This window comes from Scardinius erythrophthalmus (assembly GCF_964197995.2).
Source record: "Scardinius erythrophthalmus genome assembly, chromosome: 12".
In the NCBI taxonomy this organism is placed as follows: Eukaryota; Metazoa; Chordata; class Actinopteri; order Cypriniformes; family Leuciscidae; genus Scardinius; species Scardinius erythrophthalmus.
This window is the reverse complement of record NC_138232.1, coordinates 33,625,661-33,648,782: the sequence shown is the minus strand read 5'-3', so window position 1 is coordinate 33,648,782 and position 23,122 is coordinate 33,625,661. Positions and strand designations below refer to the sequence as shown.

At 37.9% G+C, this 23,122-nt stretch overlaps 1 protein-coding gene across 1 annotated transcript; it reads left to right on the top strand.

Moving 5' to 3' along the window:
• Nucleotides 1-25: 25 nt before the first annotated feature.
• Nucleotides 26-21,367, top strand: ptprnb (protein tyrosine phosphatase receptor type Nb; the record flags this gene model as incomplete). Its single annotated transcript, XM_081380448.1, has 23 exons — nt 26-101; nt 2,226-2,276; nt 3,068-3,178; nt 3,966-4,071; nt 4,156-4,282; nt 4,412-4,751; nt 4,843-4,980; nt 5,111-5,145; nt 5,990-6,279; nt 6,519-6,605; nt 7,579-7,658; nt 9,488-9,552; nt 11,176-11,385; nt 11,670-11,924; nt 13,313-13,460; nt 13,674-13,747; nt 14,184-14,261; nt 15,213-15,332; nt 15,426-15,592; nt 18,416-18,469; nt 19,350-19,414; nt 19,507-19,580; nt 19,818-21,367. The coding sequence occupies 23 exons, from the start codon at nt 26-28 to the stop codon at nt 19,887-19,889; spliced, it is 2,823 nt and encodes a 940-aa protein (XP_081236574.1). The 3' UTR covers nt 19,890-21,367.
• Between the last annotated feature and the right edge of the window lie 1,755 nt (nt 21,368-23,122).

Below are 23,122 nucleotides of genomic sequence, written 5' to 3'. Positions count from 1 at the left end.
CCGAGGAGAGAGAAGCCGAGGGAAGATGAAATCGGCGCGTCTGTGGATGCTGGTCTGTTTGGCGACTGCGTGCTGTCAGCTTGGCACCGGTGATAGATACGGTACGTCAAGAGCACGAGCCACAGGTTAACTTCAGCTGACTGAATGATGCATGATTCAACTGCGGAAAATCAACTGTATTAAATAGCAGATTTTAATATGGTTGCATATCACCTGCCCCCACTCACACACATTAAATGCATGTGCACTATAACCTTTTTTTGTACTTTAATGTCACATTGTAAGCGTTTATAGATGCATTTGGAATTAGTAAAAACACGCAATGTTATGCACAAGAGCGTGCTTGCTAAACGCTATCAGTAAAATTGTTATATATAATTTTGACAGAAAATCCTGTGCTTGCTGTAATGTTGACGTCGAAGAGATAACGCTTGTCTCGGGTGGGATGAATGGCAGCATTTGAAAATATATTGAATTGTGGGAAAAGTGCTTCTTGTTTTCACTTATCTTTAAGATGATGATAAAACAGTTGTGTTCATTTTATATAATTTTGGCTACATTTCAAATATATATTTATCACAATAGTCTTAATGTAAATTTACTGATAACAAAACTAACTTATTAAGGAAAATCATTTGGTTCATTGCGAGTAGGAAACTGAATAAAAAGCTTTTAAGATTGTGTATTATATGTACAAAATATGTATTTATTATACCTTATTTTGTATTATTTTTCTTATGTTGTATAATATTCTTATTCTCTGACAAAAAAAGCAACATTTTGGCGATCTGGCATGAGATACAGGCATGATTCATAATCCCCGCAACAACGCAGCCTACTGTTAGTCTTCTGGCGATTTATACGACGCGAACAGCCACATCTGTGTTTAAAATAGTTCACAGTAATAACACTATTTTTATTCTGGTACAATATTGCTATTTAGTGGCATTAATCACTTATGCAGCGATAATTTGAACAGCTGAGCAATCATCTGCCTTCATATGCATCTTACGACTTTCACACAAGACCATAGTCCATTGCTAAGAGGCCATTCTGTTTGTTGTGGTGTAAAAACTCAGCACCATGGACAGCGGAAGTAGTCCATTTCTAATTGCGCACAGTGGGGTCGATTTGGGAACAATTGCTTCAAATTAAACTGAAGTTGATGGGGCGTATGTAAACGGGGTGGGGGGTGTCTGAGTGGTTGTCTCGTACACAGAGATAGTATGTTCGCTTGTGCACTGCATCTGTGTTAGCTCCTCTTCTGCAGGCTGACTCACCACTGACGATCCATCACACGTCATTCTTATAACAGCCGTCACTGTGAGGGCAGAGGCATAGACTACAAAACTCTATGGGAATGTGTCATTAATCTATGAGAGAGCTGTTGTGGAAGCTGAACAGCATAAATATTGATTTCCATGTGACAAAAGTGGCATAATAGATAGGAGATGTGTAATTAGGCTACTAATTATGAGTTTCAAATTAAGAAAGGAATCTTGGGGGATTTATCTCCTCTCCTGCACCCCATCTCTTACACTTTTGCCTCACATACAGCCTTACATTTATTTTGATATAGTACAGCAGACTGGAGCAGGAACTCCCACTCACGTAACCAACTTTCATCTCATGATTCAATTATATATGACGAGTGTGTCTGCCCAACTCTCAAGTGTGTGTGTGTATGTTTGAGAGAGCACAAGGGGACTGGAGGAAACAGAAGGTTGGCAGAGTGCAAAATATCCTGGTATGCTTTCAAACAAACATGAAACTCTGGCTTGTCCTGTAGAGCTTGATATTGTGTGTGTGTTTTTTCTCTCTCTCTCTCTCTCAGTAATTTACCATTCTTATTTGTAAATCCTATTAAGAAACATTTGTACTGAGATGCAGATGGCAGTTAGAGCTACTCTTACTGGTTTTATCTTCTGGCAAATTTTACTAATGCCCATTATGGTGGCTGGTCATTATTCCAAACCAGAACCTGTTTGCTGCTGTGGCGTTAAATTGATTGAAAGTGTTTGATAAGCAATTGAACAGAGGTGTGCTGGTTAATGTAAATGTAACTCGTATCTCTGGGATGTTTGTGAGCTAGCTATAGTACAAATCTTGAAACAACCTGCTCACTTATGAGAAGAGATGGTCTGTGCTGGTCTATTTTGTCAAATGTCAGAAAAACATTAACCTAAAAGTTACTCTGTTCTTTTTCACCATTTCTTTCTGGTAAGGTTGTCTGTTTGATGAAGGCCTGTGCTCCAATGGGCAGGTTTGCTGGGATGGTGAGTGCTGCCATATTTTACAGTTTCCGTTTTACATAATGATGCTCATCTCTGGAAAATAATGAACAATAATGAATAACTACGAGTCTCTGGAACAGATGTGTAATATTGACTCTACAAAGTAGTGATAGTGCCATCCCATCCGTCTTTTATGTTTTATTTGGCTTTTATGCATCAGTCTTGCCCTCATGTTTATTTGTTTTATGTGTATAAAATGGCCTTCATTGCCTGTCATGCTGACAAACACGACAAACTGATTTTGTTACAAAAAAAAAAAGAAATCCTGTAAATACAGATTGTTATGTGTAGGTTTGATCTCTGACTATTTTGTAGCTTTTAGCTAAAGCTGATTTGTGCAGTTGAGTGTGTAAAAAAAAAAAAAAAAATTGCCTACACAGTAAACACACTTTCACCATCACCTGGCCTTACCCAATCAGTGTTCTTCAACCATTTCCATGGCAACTGTGACATCACACAACTTCACCCTCGCTGGAGTCTCTGTTTATGTCTAATACAAGCAGAAAGAGCAGGGGTGAGAAAGCAAAATATAAAAAGGCAAAGAGATCCTCAGATAAACCTTGGTGTGTATATTTTGTCAATGTTTGTGGCTGTCATAAATACATTAAATAGAATATATATATATATATATATATATATATATATATATATATATATATATATATATATATATATGTATTAGGTGAGCTGTTTGATACCGACAGGCCATGACCGCTGTCAATATTTATACACACTCTAAGACACAGTGTAAGGTTTCTATATGTGTTTTCCAGATGAGCTGTTTGGTCAGTGTCTCACACAGAGACAGGAAAGGTTTCGCTACAGGGTGACTGCAGTCTTACTGGACAGACTGCAGTCATTACTGCAAACGCTCATGAAGGAAGGTGAGTTTCTCATACAAATTTTAAAATCCTCCTTCGGTGGAAATGAAATTTCTTGGCACTTTTCCAGCTAGCAAAAAAAAAATGACGGTTGGCATAGAAACCACACAATGCAAACACGATGGGCAAAGTGACGATTCATCCACCAGCATGTGACAGAAAATGGTCCAAATGTTACCACAGTAACCAAGGTCAAATGACTCAAAAGTGAATACATGTGTGAATACATATATCAATGATGCCCTTTTTTCTGGATCTATTGGTTTAATCAAAAATACATAAAAAAAATGCAGTTTAACTTAAACTTGCACTTAAATCACCTCTTTATTTCGATAAATAAAGATGTCAGGGTGCTACAACTGTCCTGGTATCATAATAAAAAAGCCTCATTCAATAAAAAATGTCATTCTTAAAAAAGAAAATCTTCTGATGTGCCATAGAGAGGACTGTGTAACTCCTTACCCTGTGAAACTCTCTAAAACGAATTACTCATGATATTTGTAATATATTTAATTATATATACTTTAAAATATATTTAAAAAAAAACATACAAATAAATAACACTTAAGATGTGTGTAAGGAAAACATTATAACTTTTAGTTTGAGGGTTAACAAATGACATTTTTAGAATTAAACTGAAATGAGCACATTTCTACGAACATTTCGCATGTTTTAGACTAGATCTTTCCCTTTTTTATCATGGGCATTCTTATTGTGTAATTTACCCACAAACAATACAAACCTTTTTGGTTGCTCTGGGCTGATGTATTGTTCACTTTTTATTTTGCAGGATTAACTTGGCGGGATGATGTCACCCAATCAGTGATTAAGAAAGAACTTAGCAAAGTTCCGAAGATCCCAATTTCTTCTGGGATAAAGAATGTCCCATCCACAGAGTATACAATTTTGTCACATATTCAGTTTCCTTTCCCTTTTCTTCCACTGGATTTATTTTTCTCTTAATCTCTCTATTATAAAAGGCCTCAGATTCGCCCTACAAACCAGCTCAACTCCAAACTGGTGCAACCTTATATGGACTACATGATTGTCGATCCACCTCAGTCATCTCTCCATATGCAGAGTTTGGATCCATATAGTTACCAGCGAGTGAGAGAACCTGCACAAGCACCAAACACATACTGTAGCACTTTTGTTAAATTGTGCTCATTGTAGCTTTGGACGGATGTCTACAACTACTTCTCTTTAATTCCTGCATCATGTCTTTTTGTCTCACAGTATGGTTACCAAGATGAAGAGGAGCGCTCTTTGAACCTGGTGGATGGGGGCAGGTACCCACCGGCCTCCTCTCGAATTAAGGGAAATTCTCCACTTCCTCCGTCTCTAGATAAAGATGATCAGCTTCTGCAGGATCTGATGACTCTCCTCCTTTCCTCGCCTGCACAGCCGACCTCACGCCATCGTGTGGCAGCGCCTCACTCCGCCTCGTCTTTTTTTCAGGAGCTGGATTTCCCGCTTGACTATAACAAGGGCTTCTTTTCCCAAGATGAGAAGATCAACAGCCAACAGGAGCAAAAGAAAGGTCCTCAGAAGTATGGAGTGTTTCCTGGGCACAGTGGTGAGACTGTTTTTTAATGTTATATATATATATATATATATATATACACACTGTATATACTTTGCCAATGACTTCTGAACTCTGACTCCAGGACCCACTCAACAGAGCCTGAATGAGCTGCTCCTGCAACATGGATTTGATCTAAACCACCTGAATCCCGAGGAGACGGAGCGTCTCTTCACTGTTCTTCAACTCCTGCAAAGCGAACCGACAAACAATCAGAGGAAACGTGAGCACCCTGAGATTTCACTGGAACTTTTAAAGAGTATCAGTTTACAACTCCAAAATATACTCACCATATATGAGTTGGAGCTCCAAAAAATATGTAAAGTCATAACTGCTTGTTTTCCTTTATTCAGCTGAAACAAAGGATTCTTCTGCGCCTCCAAAAGTGGTGAGCATCAAAATGTTTTTGCTGTAAAGTGCTTTAGTATTGTTACAAGGTTGGGTTCATCTTGGTAGTAATGCTATATATTACCTACAGGGGGCAGCAAGTGTTAACTCATAATTCTATGAAAATACATGTATAACATGAGGGAAACAAGAGCATGATTATGTGTGATTTGTTTTGTAAATCTTTTATCTTTTAGGCCTCTTACCAAACATTAGTGTATCTCTGCACATAGATGCTTTTATACTGCTGAAACAAGATATCCTTTCCTCCACCTTTCGTCTATGATCAATATTCATGGTTACAAAATAAACAGACACTACTTGATGGTCCTCCCAAAGGCATTTTAAAGAGAATAAGAGAGAAAAGACTAGGAATATAAGCACTATACATCATAAATTGAACAAATGATCATCTATTGTCAGTTTTAGGCTGGAATACACTACACAACCTTTGCCCAGATTTCTGCTCAGATTTACAGGATGAGTCGAGGTTAGTTGCCGAAAGTCAGAGCAAGTCTGCAGATTTCAGATGACAGATTTCACATAAAATCGTGTAGTGTATGATGACTCAGATTTTTTAGCTTTACAATCAGACTATGATTTCATCCAGTTTGAGGATATCAAACATGTTTGATATTTTGAGCCAATTTTAGAACAAGCTACAAGGCAAGTGTTTCTGACTGATTTGGTTGTGTTTCGAACAACTTTAATGTCTGGTAGTGTGTGACAGTGTAACCAAGTCAGCAAGTATATGATGCCTATTGTTTTAAAATTACATTTTTTTAAAAGTTGTGGAGTTTATTCCAGCCTATTCCTGACATGGCATGTTTTATGTGCTATATCAGATGAAGATTTCAGAGGAGGAGATGACCCATGTGGTGGAGAAGGCTTCTGCCCCAGCTACAAATTCCTCTTTCCCTTCCCCACTCAACCCTGGGCCCGAAACCTCCCATAAGAGCCCCGGGTCCCCAGGAACCTCCCAGGATAACTCCATCCCAATGGGTGCCAGTGCACTAGGGCCTTCAGCTCTTAAACAAGAGGAAGGACGACTTGGAAAGGGAGCCCTGAGTGTGCAACCAGGAAAGAATGAAACCAAGTTAAAGGAGGAATTTGGATACATTGTCACCAATCAAAGGTACAACTAACAGTTTAGACTGTTGGACTGAGTGCTAGTCTATGTGGGCGTTACTTTTGTCTGAAAGCAAACTAGTCATGTGGTTTTTGTTTTCAAAACACCACCGAAGGACCTGAGGGCACACGTCAAACTGGATATTCAGTGGAGAGTCTGTTTGTGTGTTGTTTTTGTGAGTTATGTGTTGGTTTGTGCTGTGAAATTGTGTGTGGGGGCATATGAATGTGTATGTCTCTCTACAGCCATCTTAGTCTGTCTGATGGGGTTCGTCTTCTGAAGACCCTTGCTGAGAGGATCCATCTCACCACTGGCTCTTTCATCAATATCAGGTAGGCTTAGGTTTAGCAGCAAAAGCTGAGGAGAGTCCCAGAATTAGCTTTGATGCGGTGGGCACTAACCCTAAGCTTTATTTAATTAGCAAACTTGCAAAGGCATTTACTAACACACAATTTGAAGATATGGAAATAAAAAAGCAAGCTGTTTAACTTAGCTAACAATGCTTTATGTATTTAGTATAATTATTTTATTAAAGCAAACAGTCTTGATTGCTGTTTGTTGCTGTGGTTAGGAAGCAAACGATAATCCCACCAACCCTTTTTACTAAATCAAACTGTGGTGAGCTGGAACCTTGATCCATTGTCCTAGGAGGACAGAGGGGGATGGCTAAGAGGGAAAGAATGAGAGAGAAAAGTGAATGGAATGAACTGACCTCAAAAGTGGATTTGCTTCACTACTTGTCCTTCCCTTTTTGCTTGGATCACAATATCTAACATAATCAGGGTTTGAAATTAACACCTGCCAACCCACCAAATGCGGATGAAAATCTATCGTGGCAGGTAATGCATATCAACTCACTAGCTAATTTGACAGGTTATGTTTCATAAATGATGTCCTATGACTTTTTTCCTATGAAGTTCCTATTTTCCTTATGATCTCCAGAGCCCTTCCCCTAAGAGGAACCTCCAACATTATTGAAACAAAAGCTTAAAGAAGTTTGACGAGGTGTGTCGTGCCACATCTTAAAAATTAGAAAATGTGAAAAGTCACAGATAATTTTTTTTGTTTTGGTATCCGCAAACACTATTTTTATAAAACTGGAAGCCATTCAATGATTCAGAATCAGATTTAATAAGATATATTTAAATCTAAGCTTTGAATTTGGTAATCTGGTTTATTTCTGAAGTTCTGAATGGCTTGTAACGTAAAAATGTTGTGGCCTAATTGGCTGGTGAGTGAAAAAGTTTATTTCAAACCCTGTCATACGGGAAACTTGCATGTGATTAAAAATTCTGCTCTACACAGTGTGGTTGGTCCAGCTGTCACTTTCCGGGTGCTCCCTAACAGCCAGAATTTATCAGCAAATGAGGTGTCCGAAAAGACCGGTGAGTAATGAAGAGAATGTTTCATGACTATTGACTAGTGATGTTGGCCATACAGAAGTGTTTCTGAGATATATAATAATGGCTCAGAATTAATATTCTGAGCCATAGGCTTATTTTTTCCCCCTATCTGGTGTATTTCTGAATAGCTTGTCCTTGTTTTTAAATAGAAAATGGCCTTTCTTTTATGCTACAGCCATTAAAGGGTTAGTTCACCCAAAAATGAAAATTCTGTCAGTAATTACTCACCCTCATGTTGTTCCAACCATGTAAGTCTTTCGTTCATCTTTGGAACACAAATTAAGATATTTTTGATGAAATCTGACAGAATTTTGACTCCTCCATAGGCTTCCAGTGTGACCGAAACTCACCGGCCCAGAATAGTTATTAAAACATTGTTAAAATAGTCAAAGTAACTACAGTGGCACTACATTAAGTTTATCATGTGACGAGAATACTTTTTGTGCGCAAAAACAAACAAAAATAACGACTTTATTCCACTATTCATTTCCTTCTCTCTGGGCCTCGTAGTGTTTTTGCGCTGCGCGTCTGTGTTGCACGTCATCAAGCAACACACACATGACCGGCGTCGGCCAATAGTGAGCCTACGTGGTGACGTGTAACACAGACGCGCTGCGCAAAAACACTACGAGGCCCAGAGAGAAGGAAATGAATAGTGGAATAAAGTCGTTATTTTTGTTTGTTTTTGCGCACAAAAAGTATTCTCGTCGCTTGATATACTTAAGATTGAGCCACTGGAGTCACTTGGACTATATTAACGATCTCTTTAATAACTTTTCTGGGCCAGCAAGTTTCGGTCACATAGAAGCCTATGGAGGAGTGAAACATGGCTCAGATTTCATCAAAAATATCTTAATTTGTGTTCCGAAGATGAACGAAGGTCTTACGCGGTTGGAACAACATGAGGGTGAGTAATTACTGACAGAATTTTCATTTTTGGGTGAACTAACCCTTTAAGATGATTTGCCACTAGATGTTGGTGTTATTAGGGGGAGGGGCATTCTCACTCTAGAGAGCATTTGATTTGACTAAATAAGTGAGTGCACCATGAGTCATCAGTTTTTTTGGCCTGCTTCTGGAAGAGGACTGGATTGTAATTGCGTGTAAAAAGTGAATTTTGACAATGTTTTGGAGCACACTAGCCTTAAAAGCAAACAGACCCAGGAGACTAAAAATCTGTTTGGATGAGTCACGTGACCCACATCCGTTGAATTCTATATTTGCATCAAGTGTATACATTATTGATTAATGTTATTGAACATAAGCTAAATGTATTTTATCATATTTCAGTTACGTACCATTATTAAAGCAATAAGCTACTTAAAGCTGTGCGCTTTTATAATCGCGTTAAAAAAATCACTGTAGCCTAATGCACAACCTTTTGTGATTCGTTGCTTTATACGACAAAAGACTGGCGCACAGTGAATAGACCTTATTCACAGCAGCACCATCTTTGATTTTTAATGGGAATGAAAGCGAGGCTATGAGGGATAGACATACATCTCTTCAGTGGGTTGTACTGTTATTTAATGTGTTTTTGGATTACGAAATATTGCAAAATGATATTTCCAAGAAATTTCAGTAGACAAAAAAACTCCAGACAACATGAACTATGGAAGATCTAGGAGCTTTATACTGGTTTTTACAGCCCATGCCATTGAAAACATGGTAAGTCTATCCCTCACAGCTTCGCTTTCATACCTGTCATGGCGCTGCTCTGTATCAGCTTATAAGAAACTATGTTGAGAAAACATTAGAATAAGCTGTTTGTGACTGTCTTTACATTGATTTTTATTTTTTTTCACATGCAGTGGCTCAAAAGAACCTTCTAGAATCAGAGACTGGTCTAAAGGTGCTTCAGGCAGGTGTTGGGGAGGTAAGGATGTGCAGAAACATTGAATCAATGTCTTAACTTTTGAGCCTGTTTTTTTTTTTTTTTTATCCCTTTCCCGATGATTTCTGTCTCTTTCGATGGTTGAGGAGGGAATATCTCACAAGACCCCTGACACCCACCCCCGCCCCGTCTCATTTGCTTTGTTGCTATGACAACGACATCATACGTGTCAAACTGTCAGGCGCGTTCACGTCTCTAAGCGCGCAACCGATTGCCATCCCAAATGCTTCTCCCCCTCAGAGCGCAACATTCCCGCAAAACATCACGATGTCTGTTCCAGGGCTGAGCTCGGTCACCGTTGTTCGTTTCCCGCGAACTTAAACTTACCAACCGTTTCACTTCCTAAGAAAAGTGGAAGAAATTCAAATGTCAAACCGGTGCAGAAGAGCTCTAGGGTTATTGCACGTACAAATTTCTGCTCATCTTCGGCGGACCACGGGGCGCGTGAGGTTTCCATTCTCCATTATTAGTTTATTGATTTTTTGGTGAGTTGCACTTCTTCTTAAACTTGATTAAATGTTACGTTGTATTAATATCGTGTTACATTATATTAAACATGTTAATTAAACACTTACAAGTGCAGGGCATACGGGGCAGTAAAACTATAAATAAATCTGCTTTTTTATCTAACGTATCCACCTACCTGTCGTTTCAGTTCACTTGATTCTTGGTTAGAAATCTCATACAGATCACGTTGCTGGAATAAAAAAAAAAAAAAAAAACGGTAATTATGAAATATGACCGTTTTAACCACACGCCATCCAACTCCTTGGTTTTACCAGCATTCATTTACTCACTCTCCGAAGTCAGTGGTTTAAAGCTTATGATCAGACTTCTCTTGATCAGACAGATCTTTGGATAAAAGCGTCTTCTAAATAATTAAATGTACGTTAAATGTAATAATAAATGAGTTAACGTTACTTCACTGGCCGGTCCAGACTGTTTTATTTGAATCTAGGAACCTGCCGTAGTCGTTAAACTGTTTTCCTCGAAGTGCTCAGTGATTTGTTGAAATAAAGAACGCGCATTAAAAATGACCAATCAGAATGATTTGCACTCAGAATCTCAGCACAGACAGTGATGTCAGGTAAAGTTGGTTGCTGTGGCGACAAGGTCAGTGCGGTGTGCACACAGGAGTGATGATGTAATGCCCTGGCTCCTGTGTGGTCTGCATCATTCTAGCAGAGAAATAGGACTAGGGAATATAATGGGATTCTTGTGTGTTGAAATGAGGTGTAATAAAGAATTTAGATAGTCTTCCACTCTCTGTTTCTCTCATCAGTTTGCTTTATATCTATTGTCATGTTAATTACTACTATGGTACTTGCATCAGACGTTATGATGTTGCCCACTGAGTCATAGTTCCAGACAGCAGGGTGGGATGTTCAGCCCTGTTTTAAATACTCTTTTTAATACTCCTCATGGACCCTCTCTCCCTCTTCACTTTTCCATCTTTAAATATTTCAGAGTCCTTTATGGTTTCTCTCATTTGTGCTTCTCTAGAATAGTACAAACTATGGTAACACAACATTAAGTATGGGATGTATAAATGATTTGTGATTCATATATTTGTTTTCATCTGTTTCCTTCTCCCCGTCATTGCAGAAGAACGATGGCCATGCGTTGCCAGTGGCAACACGTGTACGTGACAACACCCAGTGGGTGTTCCTCATGTTTGTGGGTGTGGCTTGTGTGGGTGGACTCCTGGTGGGGGCGTTGACCATCGCCTGCTTGCGCACCCATGCCCGCCAGTTGGCCTCAGGGAAACTGGGACTAGGACCTGAAGCAGGAAATGTGACGCATTATGAGTACCAGGTCGGAAGGAGTGTTTGAAATGCGTACTGCATCATATCTCTGCAATAAAATCTCTGAATTCAAGCTAATTTAGTGGCTTTGGCTGTGATGACATGTTATTATCTGACACTAATGTGATCAGATTTAGGCTATTTAATTTGAACAGAAGCAAACCAGAGTAATTTGATTAGCGTCGATTTTCATTTACTGTCTGAATTTCATATGCAGCATGTACTGCAATTTGTCAGTAATAGCTAATTCTCTGTTTCTTTCTCTCACTTTCTCTGATTTTCTTAATATTTCAGGATCTTTGTCGGCAGCACATGGCTGCTAAGTCCTCTATGGGCAGGCAGGACTGTGGAGTCGGAGCTGCAGGGGGTGCCGGTGCAGGAGGAGGAGGAGGTGGTGGTGGAGGAACGGATACGTCACGAGTCAGTAGCGTGTCGTCACAGTTCAGTGATGCACCTCAGCCAAGCCCTAGTTCACATAGCAGCACCCCCTCCTGGTGTGAGGAGCCAGCACAGTCTAACATGGATATCTCCACTGGGCACATGATACTGGTAGACACTCTATACCCCTATTTACCGACACAAAAAAATTCATTCACTTTGAGTGTAAACAATTAAGGCCCGTTCGTAACCAAGAACGATAACTATTTGGTAGAGCTGCACGATTCTGGATAAATTGAGAATCTCCCACGATTCTGAACAGACAACTAAACAAAATAAGAAGTAATTTACTAGAGGTTCTGAAAAAATGTTAATGGCTGCGGTTTATTTAAAAAGCGTTTAATTAATTTGAATAAATTATTTAAAAAAACAATCGGTTTGAGAGGTGGCGCCCCGAGAATCACGACTTGCTTTACGGCACGACGTCACTTACATCAACAACATATGAAGCAGCCTCTATGGAAGACACTAGCACACATTTCAGACGTGGATCATGGCAGAGTCGACGAAGAAAGCGCGGTCGGAAGAGTCAAGGAAAAGAAAACGATGGCTCTGCGTGAGTGGTATTTACGACAGTAACGTTAAATACAAGTACTCCACAGCGACTCTAGGGGTCGCTGTTAGAGAAAAACAGAAACTGCATAGTGTGCCTTTAACCAAATGCTTTTTCGTCGTCGCTATTACTTCAGTGCAAATGAACAAGCGCACCGTTATAGTAACGGGCATGTTTAATTAAGCCAGATATGTGCAGATTCTGCGCAATACGCTGTATTTAATATATCATGATGACTCACAAGTTGAGTATTTGCGCTAAATCTACGCAGATTTGACTTACACGAACTTCCCCAGCAAAGTGAGTAAACATAATAAATAACCTGCCAAATTGGCTAGTGATTTGACAGCGTTACCCACCACAGTTGGTCTTTACCCGCATTAGGCGGGTTGGCGGGTGTTAATTTCGAACCCTGTTTGTAACACATAAATAATGATACTTTGGTTGTGAAGCTGTTCAGTACCTATGCATGACAACTTCTTTCTCCAGGTCAGTGGCAGCGCCAACGCAGATCTGAATGTTCCGGTGTGATTTTAGTAGACACAGGAGAATTGTTGTCATTTAGGAATGAGGTGTTTAAATCGTGCAGCTCTACTATATGGTGTGGACTCTCCTATTCTCATAGAATTACAACACTTATTAAAACTTTATAGTTATCTTTATAGGATTCATCCCTGGTGTGTCACAATCTTTCATTCTTTCCCTTTGGTTAACGCTTTGTATATGAATTGGCCTGCAGCTGTTCATAAACATTAATATTTACTATATTTACTTCATGTTTTACAAAGAGTGTTTCTGATTTGATTCTGTTGGTATATTGGCATTCTCTAAATGTTCTTTTTTTAAGTATCACATGAATGAGCAGCATTTCTGAGAAATCAGGAGTCTTTACTGGTGTTTCACTCTCTCTCTCTCTCTCTCTCTCTCTCTCTCTCATGTTTTCAAGGCATATATGGAGGATCATCTGAAGAATAAAGACCGTTTGCTCAAAGAATGGGAGGCTCTGTGCTCCTACCAGGCTGAACCCAGCACCATCTCAGTGGCCCAGAGTGAAAGTAACATAAAGAAGAACCGCTGCTCTGATGCCGTGCCCTGTGAGTACGACCCCATTGCCCCCCACCCCCACCCCCTGCCTGCAAGTGTACCTGAGGAGTTAGTTCAGTGTGAACACACTACTCACACTATTTATACTATAAAATGGCATAAAAAGTGCATAAGTACGTAAATTAGGATGCATCTCTTTTTCACACAACCTGATCGACCCTTTTTAATGGATTAGATGTGTAACCGTCAGTTGTTTTATGCAGATGACCATTCAAGAGTGAAGCTGAAGGCTGAGATTAACCCCTCTAGGACAGATTACATCAACGCCAGCACCATTGTAAGTATGTGCACTTGATGGTCCTCTTTGACCTGGACCTCATCATGTGACTCAGTGCAGTTTGAAGGGCCTGCATTATTGTCTCTTTCCTTTCCTCGGTAGCTGAAATCTAAAGCTAGAAAGCCGTCCTTTCCTTGCATCTCCTCCTGTTACCAAGGCAATAATCCATTTATTCCTCATAGAAGTGCAAGGCTGCTACTGGTTTCGGAATCCCCCTCTCAGCGTTGCCATGGTTACATTGCATTGATCTCATTCATGATGTTTAGGTCTGGAATCCCCTGCTGCTCTGTTGTAGTTGAGAGCAAGGGATCATCAATTAAGCCTTCACGCGCCTCGGATCACATTAATGGCCTGTTGTCGTGGTGATGGGCAGATCCAGGGTTAAGAAGGGCTAAAGCACTGACCCCTGACCTTTTGTCTACTATTGACCCTTTAGATCGAGCATGACCCCCGGATGCCAGCTTATATTGCCACCCAAGGACCTCTCTCACACACCATCTCAGATTTCTGGCAGGTCAGTCACATCTGTGTATGGATGTGAGACCTTTGTAATCATTTGATATTAAGTAATACAAGTTGCTTGAAATGTACATTACCATTAAAATTATATATATACTTTTATTCAGCAAGGATGCATTAAATTGTTCAAAAGTCACAGTAAAGATGTCTACATAAATGCTGTTTTTTAGCTTTCTATTCATCAGATAAATAATAATAATAATGCATCACGTTTGCCATAAAAATATCAAGCAGAACAAATTGATAATAATAAGAAATGTTATCTCAGCACCAAATCAGCATATTAGAATGATTTCTGAAGGATCATGTGACACTGAAGACTGGAGTAATGATGTTGAAAATTCAGCTTTGTTAATTAAAGGAGAACTCCGGTCAATTTTAACATTGAGCTCATTTTTTTGTACATTTGGAGTGCTGTCAGTACAGAGAACAACGACAAAAATCGGTGTTGCCTACACCGTGTTATCCTCTTTTTAAAATTTGCACCCTGTTGACTTCAATGGGGCAAGTTTTAAACCTGCTTTTAGCCTCTTAACATAATGACACATCAAGGATGTTAAGAGGCTAAAAGCAGGTTTAAAACTTGCCCCATTGCAGTCAATAGGGTGCAAATTTTAAAAAGAGGATAACACGGTGTAGGCAACACCGATTTTTGTCGTTGTTCTCTGTACTGACAGCACTCCAAATTGACAAAAAAATGAGCTCTGTTAAAATTGACCGGAGTTCTCCTTTAATTATATATTACATTTAAATTATATAATTTTGCAGCTTTAGCGAGCATAAGAGAACTCTTTCAAAAACATTAAAAAATCTTGATGCCAAATTTTTGAATGGTGTATTTCTGTATATTTTACACTGTTCTATGTATCAATTATTGCTTATTTTCTGTGCATTCATGTAAATACAGCTTAAATGGCATGTTTTGTAAGCCGTGTATGTTGCGCAGATGATTTGGGAGAGCGGATGCACAGTCATAGTGATGATGACGGCTCTGGTTGAGGACGGAGAAAAGCAGTGCGATCGCTACTGGCCCGATGAAGGATCTTCTCTCTACCACATTTATGAGGTTTGTAATATCACTTGTGAACCTGAAGAGATGCCTTGAGCTGTTTGCTTTATGTAGTGTAAACTATATCAAATATTGTTTCCCTTCAATCAGGTGAACCTGGTGTCTGAGCATATCTGGTGTAATGATTTCCTGGTGCGTAGTTTCTACTTGAAGAACGTCCAAACCCAGGAAACTCGAACCCTCACTCAGTTCCACTTCCTGAGCTGGCCCGCACAGGGAATACCCACCTCCACACGCCCTCTGCTGGACTTCCGCAGGTACTACTCATGCTCACAAACATACATAATGTGTAAATACATTACTTACACATGTATGAAGGCTTAATTATTGCCTGATTGTGATTATTTACATCATAATATTATAAAATGCTATAAAATAAGAAGAACCATCATTATTATTCAAATTCTATTTGTATTTTATTTGTTTTACGCTAATTGTATACTAAGGTGGGATAGGTGATATTTTTGAACAATTATAAATATTTTTATTCATGTCATTTTACAGCTTTTCAGTTGTTGTTATTAATTCTTAATAACAACAACTGAATTCTTAAGGTGTAATAAGTGTACGCTATAACTTACATAAAGAAAATGACAAGTAATAGTTAGAAATGACATTACAAAAAACATTTTTTGCAAAACCAAAACCATGACAGCCCTGTGTGAATTTATGTATATGTCAGTTTGACGTCATGTTCTCCATTTGCTCTCTCTTTCTCTCTCAGCTGCCATGATATCATTCCATCACAATCTCTTATTCCCTCCATTCACTTCAGTCTCTGTTATCCTCTTGACCTCTGTCAGTCTCTTTCTGAGAGCGATGGAGCGCAGTAGCGAGGTATTGCACAGCTGTCTGTGTCATTTTTGTGGTTTGCAGCTAGTAGTCTGGTTCCAGTTGCATAGTCACAAAAATGAGCACAGACAGGTGTGGCTGCAGCAACGCTGATGAAACGCTCCATCGCCTAACTCCCCCTCCACGTTCTCTGTCGACCTTTTCATCTTAGTCTCTTTTCATTTCCTTTTCTGTGTCTCTCCTTTCTCCAACACGTCCTTACATTATATGCTTTTTGATGTTTGGGGTTGATGTTGCTTGTTTCTTACCACTCTTGACTGGTATAACACTCCTCTTTTTGATCTTTCTGGCTTTCTGCTGTGCAGTGGTCCTGATGTTTTCCTCTGATCTCTGTGGGTCTCTACTCTCCACTAGCCTCGATTTTACAGTTCTTGCAAGGCGACCACTGTGTTGAAATTCCTCTCATCTTTATTCATTTTTGTTCTCCACCAAAGTCTGCAATTATTTCATCTTAAATGGCTACATATATTCCAGTCCAGACCCAATTTAAAATTTGCTCTGTAGATTAAATTAATCTTATGTTGTGCTTTGCTATCTGTTATATAGAAAAATAATCGAAATCCAAACATTCTTCGTCATCAATACAAATCGCAATCATCATGATATTATCATAAACACTAAAATTAATAACACCCAATGGAAAATATTTCTATTTTCTTTTCATTTTTTATTAAATTATAAAGCTTAACCATATCAAAATCCAAACATTCGCCATCATCATCAATACAAATCACAATCATAATATTATTATTTTTTTTAAAAACATCAACAATAAATAACACACAGAGCAACGTATATATATGAAGACTTGCAAAATCCTCTAAGTCGGTCTGACATATTTTTTTTAAATTACCTTTTTTTTATCAGGCTCCTATATTTAGGTTCAGTAATTTCACTTCAATGGCAATGAAAAGGTTATGTGAAGATTATTGAATTGCCTTATTTTCAAAAATTTCACTGATGAGTAAAATTAAAAACATAAATGCTCAAGGTTTTTTTGGGACATCTGAAGTCTTCTTGTATGTATATGTATATATATATATATATATATATATATATATATAGATATAGATATACACTTTAACAAAAAACTTGTTATATTTGTCATCATCATCAATACAAATCACAATCATCGTATAAGCACAACAAATTACACAGAGCAACATATTTATACTTATTTGTTTTATTTTTTTAAACTTCAAAAATGTTCTGTATGTTAAAATGTTAAATGATTAAAATGATTAATCATTACATTATAAATGCACACTACCTTTCAAAGGTTTGAGGTAAGGAATATTTTTAATAATGATTTAACTTTTATTCAGCAAGCATGCAGTAAATTGATCACACAGTAGTCACAGTAAAGACTTTTACATTGTTACAAAAATAATTTTAAATAATTTAATTATAAAATAAACTTTATATTCATCTTAGAATAGAAACCAAGCTATTTTGGTCAACTGTGGTTGTTTTTAAATGTGCTATACAAATGAATTTGAACTTTTAACTATTCTTCAAAGAATCCTGAAAAACAATATCACTGTTTATACCAAATATTAAGTATCAAAATGGTTTACAAAATTAATAATAATGTAATAAATGTTATAATTATACATATATGATAATAAATAATATATTTATATAATATATTAATAATAAATGTTTCTTAAGCACTAAATCAGCATATTAGAATGATTTCTGGAGCATCATGTGACACTGAAGACTGGAGTAATGGCTGTTGAAAATTCAGCTTTGCCATCAGAGGAATATATTACAAATATATTCAAATAGAAAACAGTTGTTTTAAATTGTAATAATATGCAAATAAATGCAGCCTCAGTGAGCATAATTTACCTCTTTCAAAACCATTAAAAATCTTACTAAACCCAAACCGTTGAATACAGTTCTATACAGTTTTTTTTTAAACATTTAAGAAACTGACTATTATTAATAGAATTTTTGTTATTCAACATCGTAATATTTGGATAATGGATTTGGATTGCTTTTCTGGCATTTAATTACGGTACATGTTACATACGTTTGTACTGCATACTCATTTACACTGTCGTATGCATTCTTGTGAACATCTGACAGAAAGCAATGCCATTGCAACTTATAATTGTTATTTCATTTACTCAGAACCAGAGCTAATCTAACTTAAAAACATTTTTTTGCTGCTTTGTAAGTACTAGTATTTCCTTCAGGAAATCTTTCTTTCTGCCCTTCAGGAAAGTCAACAAGTGCTACCGTGGACGCTCCTGCCCCATCATCGTGCACTGCAGGTATTTTAACACATTGGCGCGTTTGATGAATTAAAAGTTTTTATTAAAAAGTGTAGTTTGACTCCTTTTTAAAAAAAATTTTTATTCAATTTATACACCCCTTTTCACAAGATGTAAAATAAGTCTTTTATATCCCCAGAGTGTTTATGTGAAGTTTTAGCTCAAAATACCCCACAAATATTTTTAAATTTGCTACAGGCATGTTAAAATTGTCACTTTTTGAGGGTGAGCAAAAACGTACCGTTTTTTGTGTGTGTCCCTTTAAATGCAAATGAGTTGTTGCTCCCGGCACAGAGGGCGGAGCTTCAACAGCTTCCACTCCAAATTTCGAAAGCTTTTAGCCTTTTATGTTCAAACCGGAGTCAGACAAAGATAGAGAGACTCACTCAATCAATGGTTAGTTGATGAATTTATGTAGCTTATGTGTAGTTATCTTCTAGCCATTGATTAGCATATTCTGTCTTGATAATCTATAAATCGTGTTCCGGGGGCGGGGTTTATGTAAATTTAAGGGTTTGTGATGTCACTAACCCGGGAGGAATGTCGTGTAGTCCCTACCAGCCGTTTGTTGTAGTCCTTAAAAGTGATTTCTTTAAAAGAAAATGTCTCCCTTTGCTTTGAACTTTGAGCATTGTAACTTTGCAGATGTTGTTTATGCTCAAACAGCAACATTACACACTAACTAAAGTTAGAAAAGTGAAATCATGATCAACCACCCCTTAAGAGATGCTAAGCCTACCAAACATTTTATTCGAAGGTGTTTAGAAATACACCCAGTATTCTTGTGGAGATCAAGTATTGCATTGTGAATTGTATGTTCACAAATGGCACATTCGATTTTTTTAGAGTGTATTGCTCACAGTATCGCTCTTCTGTGCAGTGATGGTACAGGCCGGACTGGAACATACATCCTGATCGACATGGTCCTGAACCGCATGGCTAAAGGTCAGCACATGATATAAACTAGTAAAGCTTGTGAAGAAATCAGTGTTTAGGAAAGTACAACTTACTGAAGATTGTTGTTGTTTTTTAACAAGGAGTAAAGGAGATCGATATTGCCGCAACCCTGGAACACATTCGAGACCAGAGGCCAGGAATGGTGCGCACCAAGGTAATGAAGGACAGAACTGCAGAGCTGTGCTCAGTAACACCACAGAGCCCCAAATGAGAAATAAAAGCACTATTGTACCCATAAAACACCATAGCAGCCTGTCTTGTTCTCCTCAGTTGCAGTAACTGCTATATATCATTTTCATTGGCGCTGATGGTGTTATTAAAGGAGAGTTTGACGGATGGAGTAGTGGATCGTAAAATATAAACGCTGATCTATGCTTTTCTCTCTCCTCAGGATCAGTTTGAGTTTGCACTGACCGCTGTTGCTGAAGAGGTTAATGCTATTCTCAAAGCTCTACCCCAGTGAAACGAATGCCCATGACTGAGCAGACACACACGTACACACTCACAGATTACATGCATGTGTGCATACATGCCTTATGTGGCCACTGAGGTTAGTATTAGGGATGTGCACAAGTAATCAACTAGTCAAGTACTCGTTCTACAACTAACTAGTAAAACTCTACACAAACTACTCGCAAATTGATTTTCCTTTGCCTTCACTTAAAACGTTATTTCTACGGTAAGTGCATTGGGTGGCACTCTGGATACATGATGAAGAGGGGTGAGAGATCTAAGTGTGCAATATATCAGTCTTCATGCTTCTTGTTAGAGTCATGATTTCCAAAGGCATAGCTTGTTATCTTGTGAAACCATTGTAAAGTTGATTTAGACTTAGTTTGTGATTTTTTTTAAACATTTTTTATTTATTTTTGTACGTTTTAGTTTTTTTATGAGTAATGATTACTTGTTTTTAATGTAAGAGTACTTGCCTACAAAATTACTCTGTGGCATCCCTAAGTATTACTTCTGATTTACTGCACATAAACACTCAAAACCACATATTCAAACTAGTTCTCCAAAATTGCCTTCCTACAGCATGTAATATCAAATCTCCTTTAAATGAATACTCACAAAAAATATATATACTTGGACCTATATTTACGCTCTTCAAGATCTGATTTCTTCCTTGCCTTCACTCTTGGTAACAAAAATGTAATTATCTAAAGGGAAGTCCGTTTCTCTGTGTTTGCGCTCTCTCTTTTATGCTGCCCTCAGTTTCACCATGGTGATGACTTAGTCCTGTTACGTACACTTCTTCAGTGTTATGTGAGTTTCCTACACAATAGTCTTGTCTACTGGGGTGGTAGGGGGCGGGGAAAACAATTGTCATGAAGGTGAGCTTTGCTGTAGTCTCATGTTCAACATATTTAACACGCATTCAATGCTAACGTGTGCCCTCAGAATTTTAAACGTTCCCCTTGCATGTTCATTTATTAAAAAATAAATCCATTTCCGTTTTACAGTTTTAATCTATTATACATAGTTATAACAACTGGCCCTCACAAGCAGAACATAAAATGTGGAAAACATTTGAGCCTATTCATGTGTCTTCACTCAAACTACATCCTAGAGAACTCCACATTTCTTTAGTTTCCTATGGGAATCCATCACACTTCATTTCAGTGAGAAAGCTATCAAATGCTCATGTGACAGCAGGAACTTGAAGTGGAAGATATGTTGAATTTCAGATTAGATTTTGAAGAACATGCTGATCTGTTGTAGTGTTATGTTGAAGACAGTGATCGAATTCCCTCTTTTCTTCCTTGGTCAAAATATCTCTACTTTATGGTTATTGTGATCAGCTTAATTGTTCTATTCCTCTGGCAAATCAGTAAAAAAAAAAAAAAAAAAAAAAAAAGAAGAATTTAAAAAAGTATATATTTTGTATCTTGTGATGACTAATAAAACTTGTTTGTGAAGTGATGCAGAGCATCACTGTGTATATGTGTCTTTTTATTCAGTGTTTTATTTTTGATATATTGAACTGTTTGCTTGTGCATATCTCTATAATTTGCAACAAGAATCATTTAAAACCACATGCAGTTATATATTAAACACAAAAAATAGCTGACCCAAAACCTAATTTTTGACAGAAAGGAGTCTCATTGCTTTATTATATCCCGCTAGTTGAATTTTAGCAGCTAGTGTTGGGGAAAATTACTTTTACAAGCAATGCTTTACAATATTGTTACTACTTAAAAAGTAATAACTGCGTTACTTTTTATTGAAAGTATTGCGTGGCATTACTTTTGCGCAAATTTTGCTGGGCTGGCCCGGGCTTGTTTCTTTTTATAATAATAAAAAAAGTTACATTTTTGGCAAATGTAAAGGCCCTTTCACACCATAACTGGAATAAATATTCTCAGGCTGATGGAAATGCAAATACACGCCTGAACAGTAGAGGGCACAGCTTAGACAAACCTTTCAGCTTTGCATACTGCCCTTCTGGATTGCAGAAGAAGAAAGAATGTAAAGTCACATACATACTTACTATATTGTGGGCGAAAAACAGCATAAGACAAAAGTAAGACACACAGTGATCATAAAACAGTAGGCATTGGACACTGCGATTTCGGATGCAGCCCCTCATTATAGCAATAATAAAAAAAAAAGTGATGTTTAACTAAAGTGATTATTGCTTATTCATATGGTTGAACTGGATCATCGAAGGTCAACAGCAAAGACATTGTTTAATAAAGTGAGATTAAGTAGCCTACAGTAAGAATATGTGTGTTATTCAACATTTCATTTTTGCAGGCTTGCATAATACTCCGAGTTTGCATTTCACTGTTTTTATCATTTTATCAAACACATCTCTTTGACCCATCATACACATAACACTACACATTATCAACTTGGATAATTCAATGTTAGGCTGCATAGATTAGGTCAGCCGAAACCGGGAACACTTCCCATAAATCCTGATGTAGTCGTTGCATCATAAGAATGGTGTCTACACTAATATTAGTTTCTCTGTTTATCCCAAGGTTTATCGCAGTCCGCCGTATCCAGGCCGTATCCAGATCTGATGAAGGACCTGCGCCTGGACACGATGACAACACAGTCCTAAAGTGTCAACTAGTCTCTTCCCTGTGAAGGCCTCCTTCCCTTCCCTTTACCTCTGCACAGATAAAATGTTGTCAAAATGATTCCAGTTTACATGGTCAATTTGTAAAGAAGGACTACACACCTGCGCACATGTATATTCAAACGCATCTACCTATAGACTAAACACGTAATACGCATGTGCACGCCATCAGCCTTTTCACAGAGTCGCGTTTTTGAAGTTTACACGGAGATGATGACGTTTTTCAAAATTAGTCAACGCTTGCACCTTGGAACCTATTTCAATGTTTGCGTTCTCGAGCCGCCAGGCACTGTTGTTGTGGGAATGAGCGGGCCGGAGCGCGTTAGGGGTTTTCTGTTAGAACGGTGTCGTGTAACAGTAACCCCTAGGTTAATAACTGATGATCTTTGCAACGGAAGTGAATCAATCAAAACAATAACTTAATTCTAGAGCTGCTGTAAAGCCAAAACAATCTCTGTTACTTTAATTTCCTATTATCACTGTAAAGCGTGTTATATAAATGAAGGTAACTTGACTTGAGGTACTTAATCTGTTTTTGTGCAAGTGAGACGAGTAAAAGCATTCTCACATTTAGTCTAGAACTACAACAAGCCAGTTCATGTTTAGAC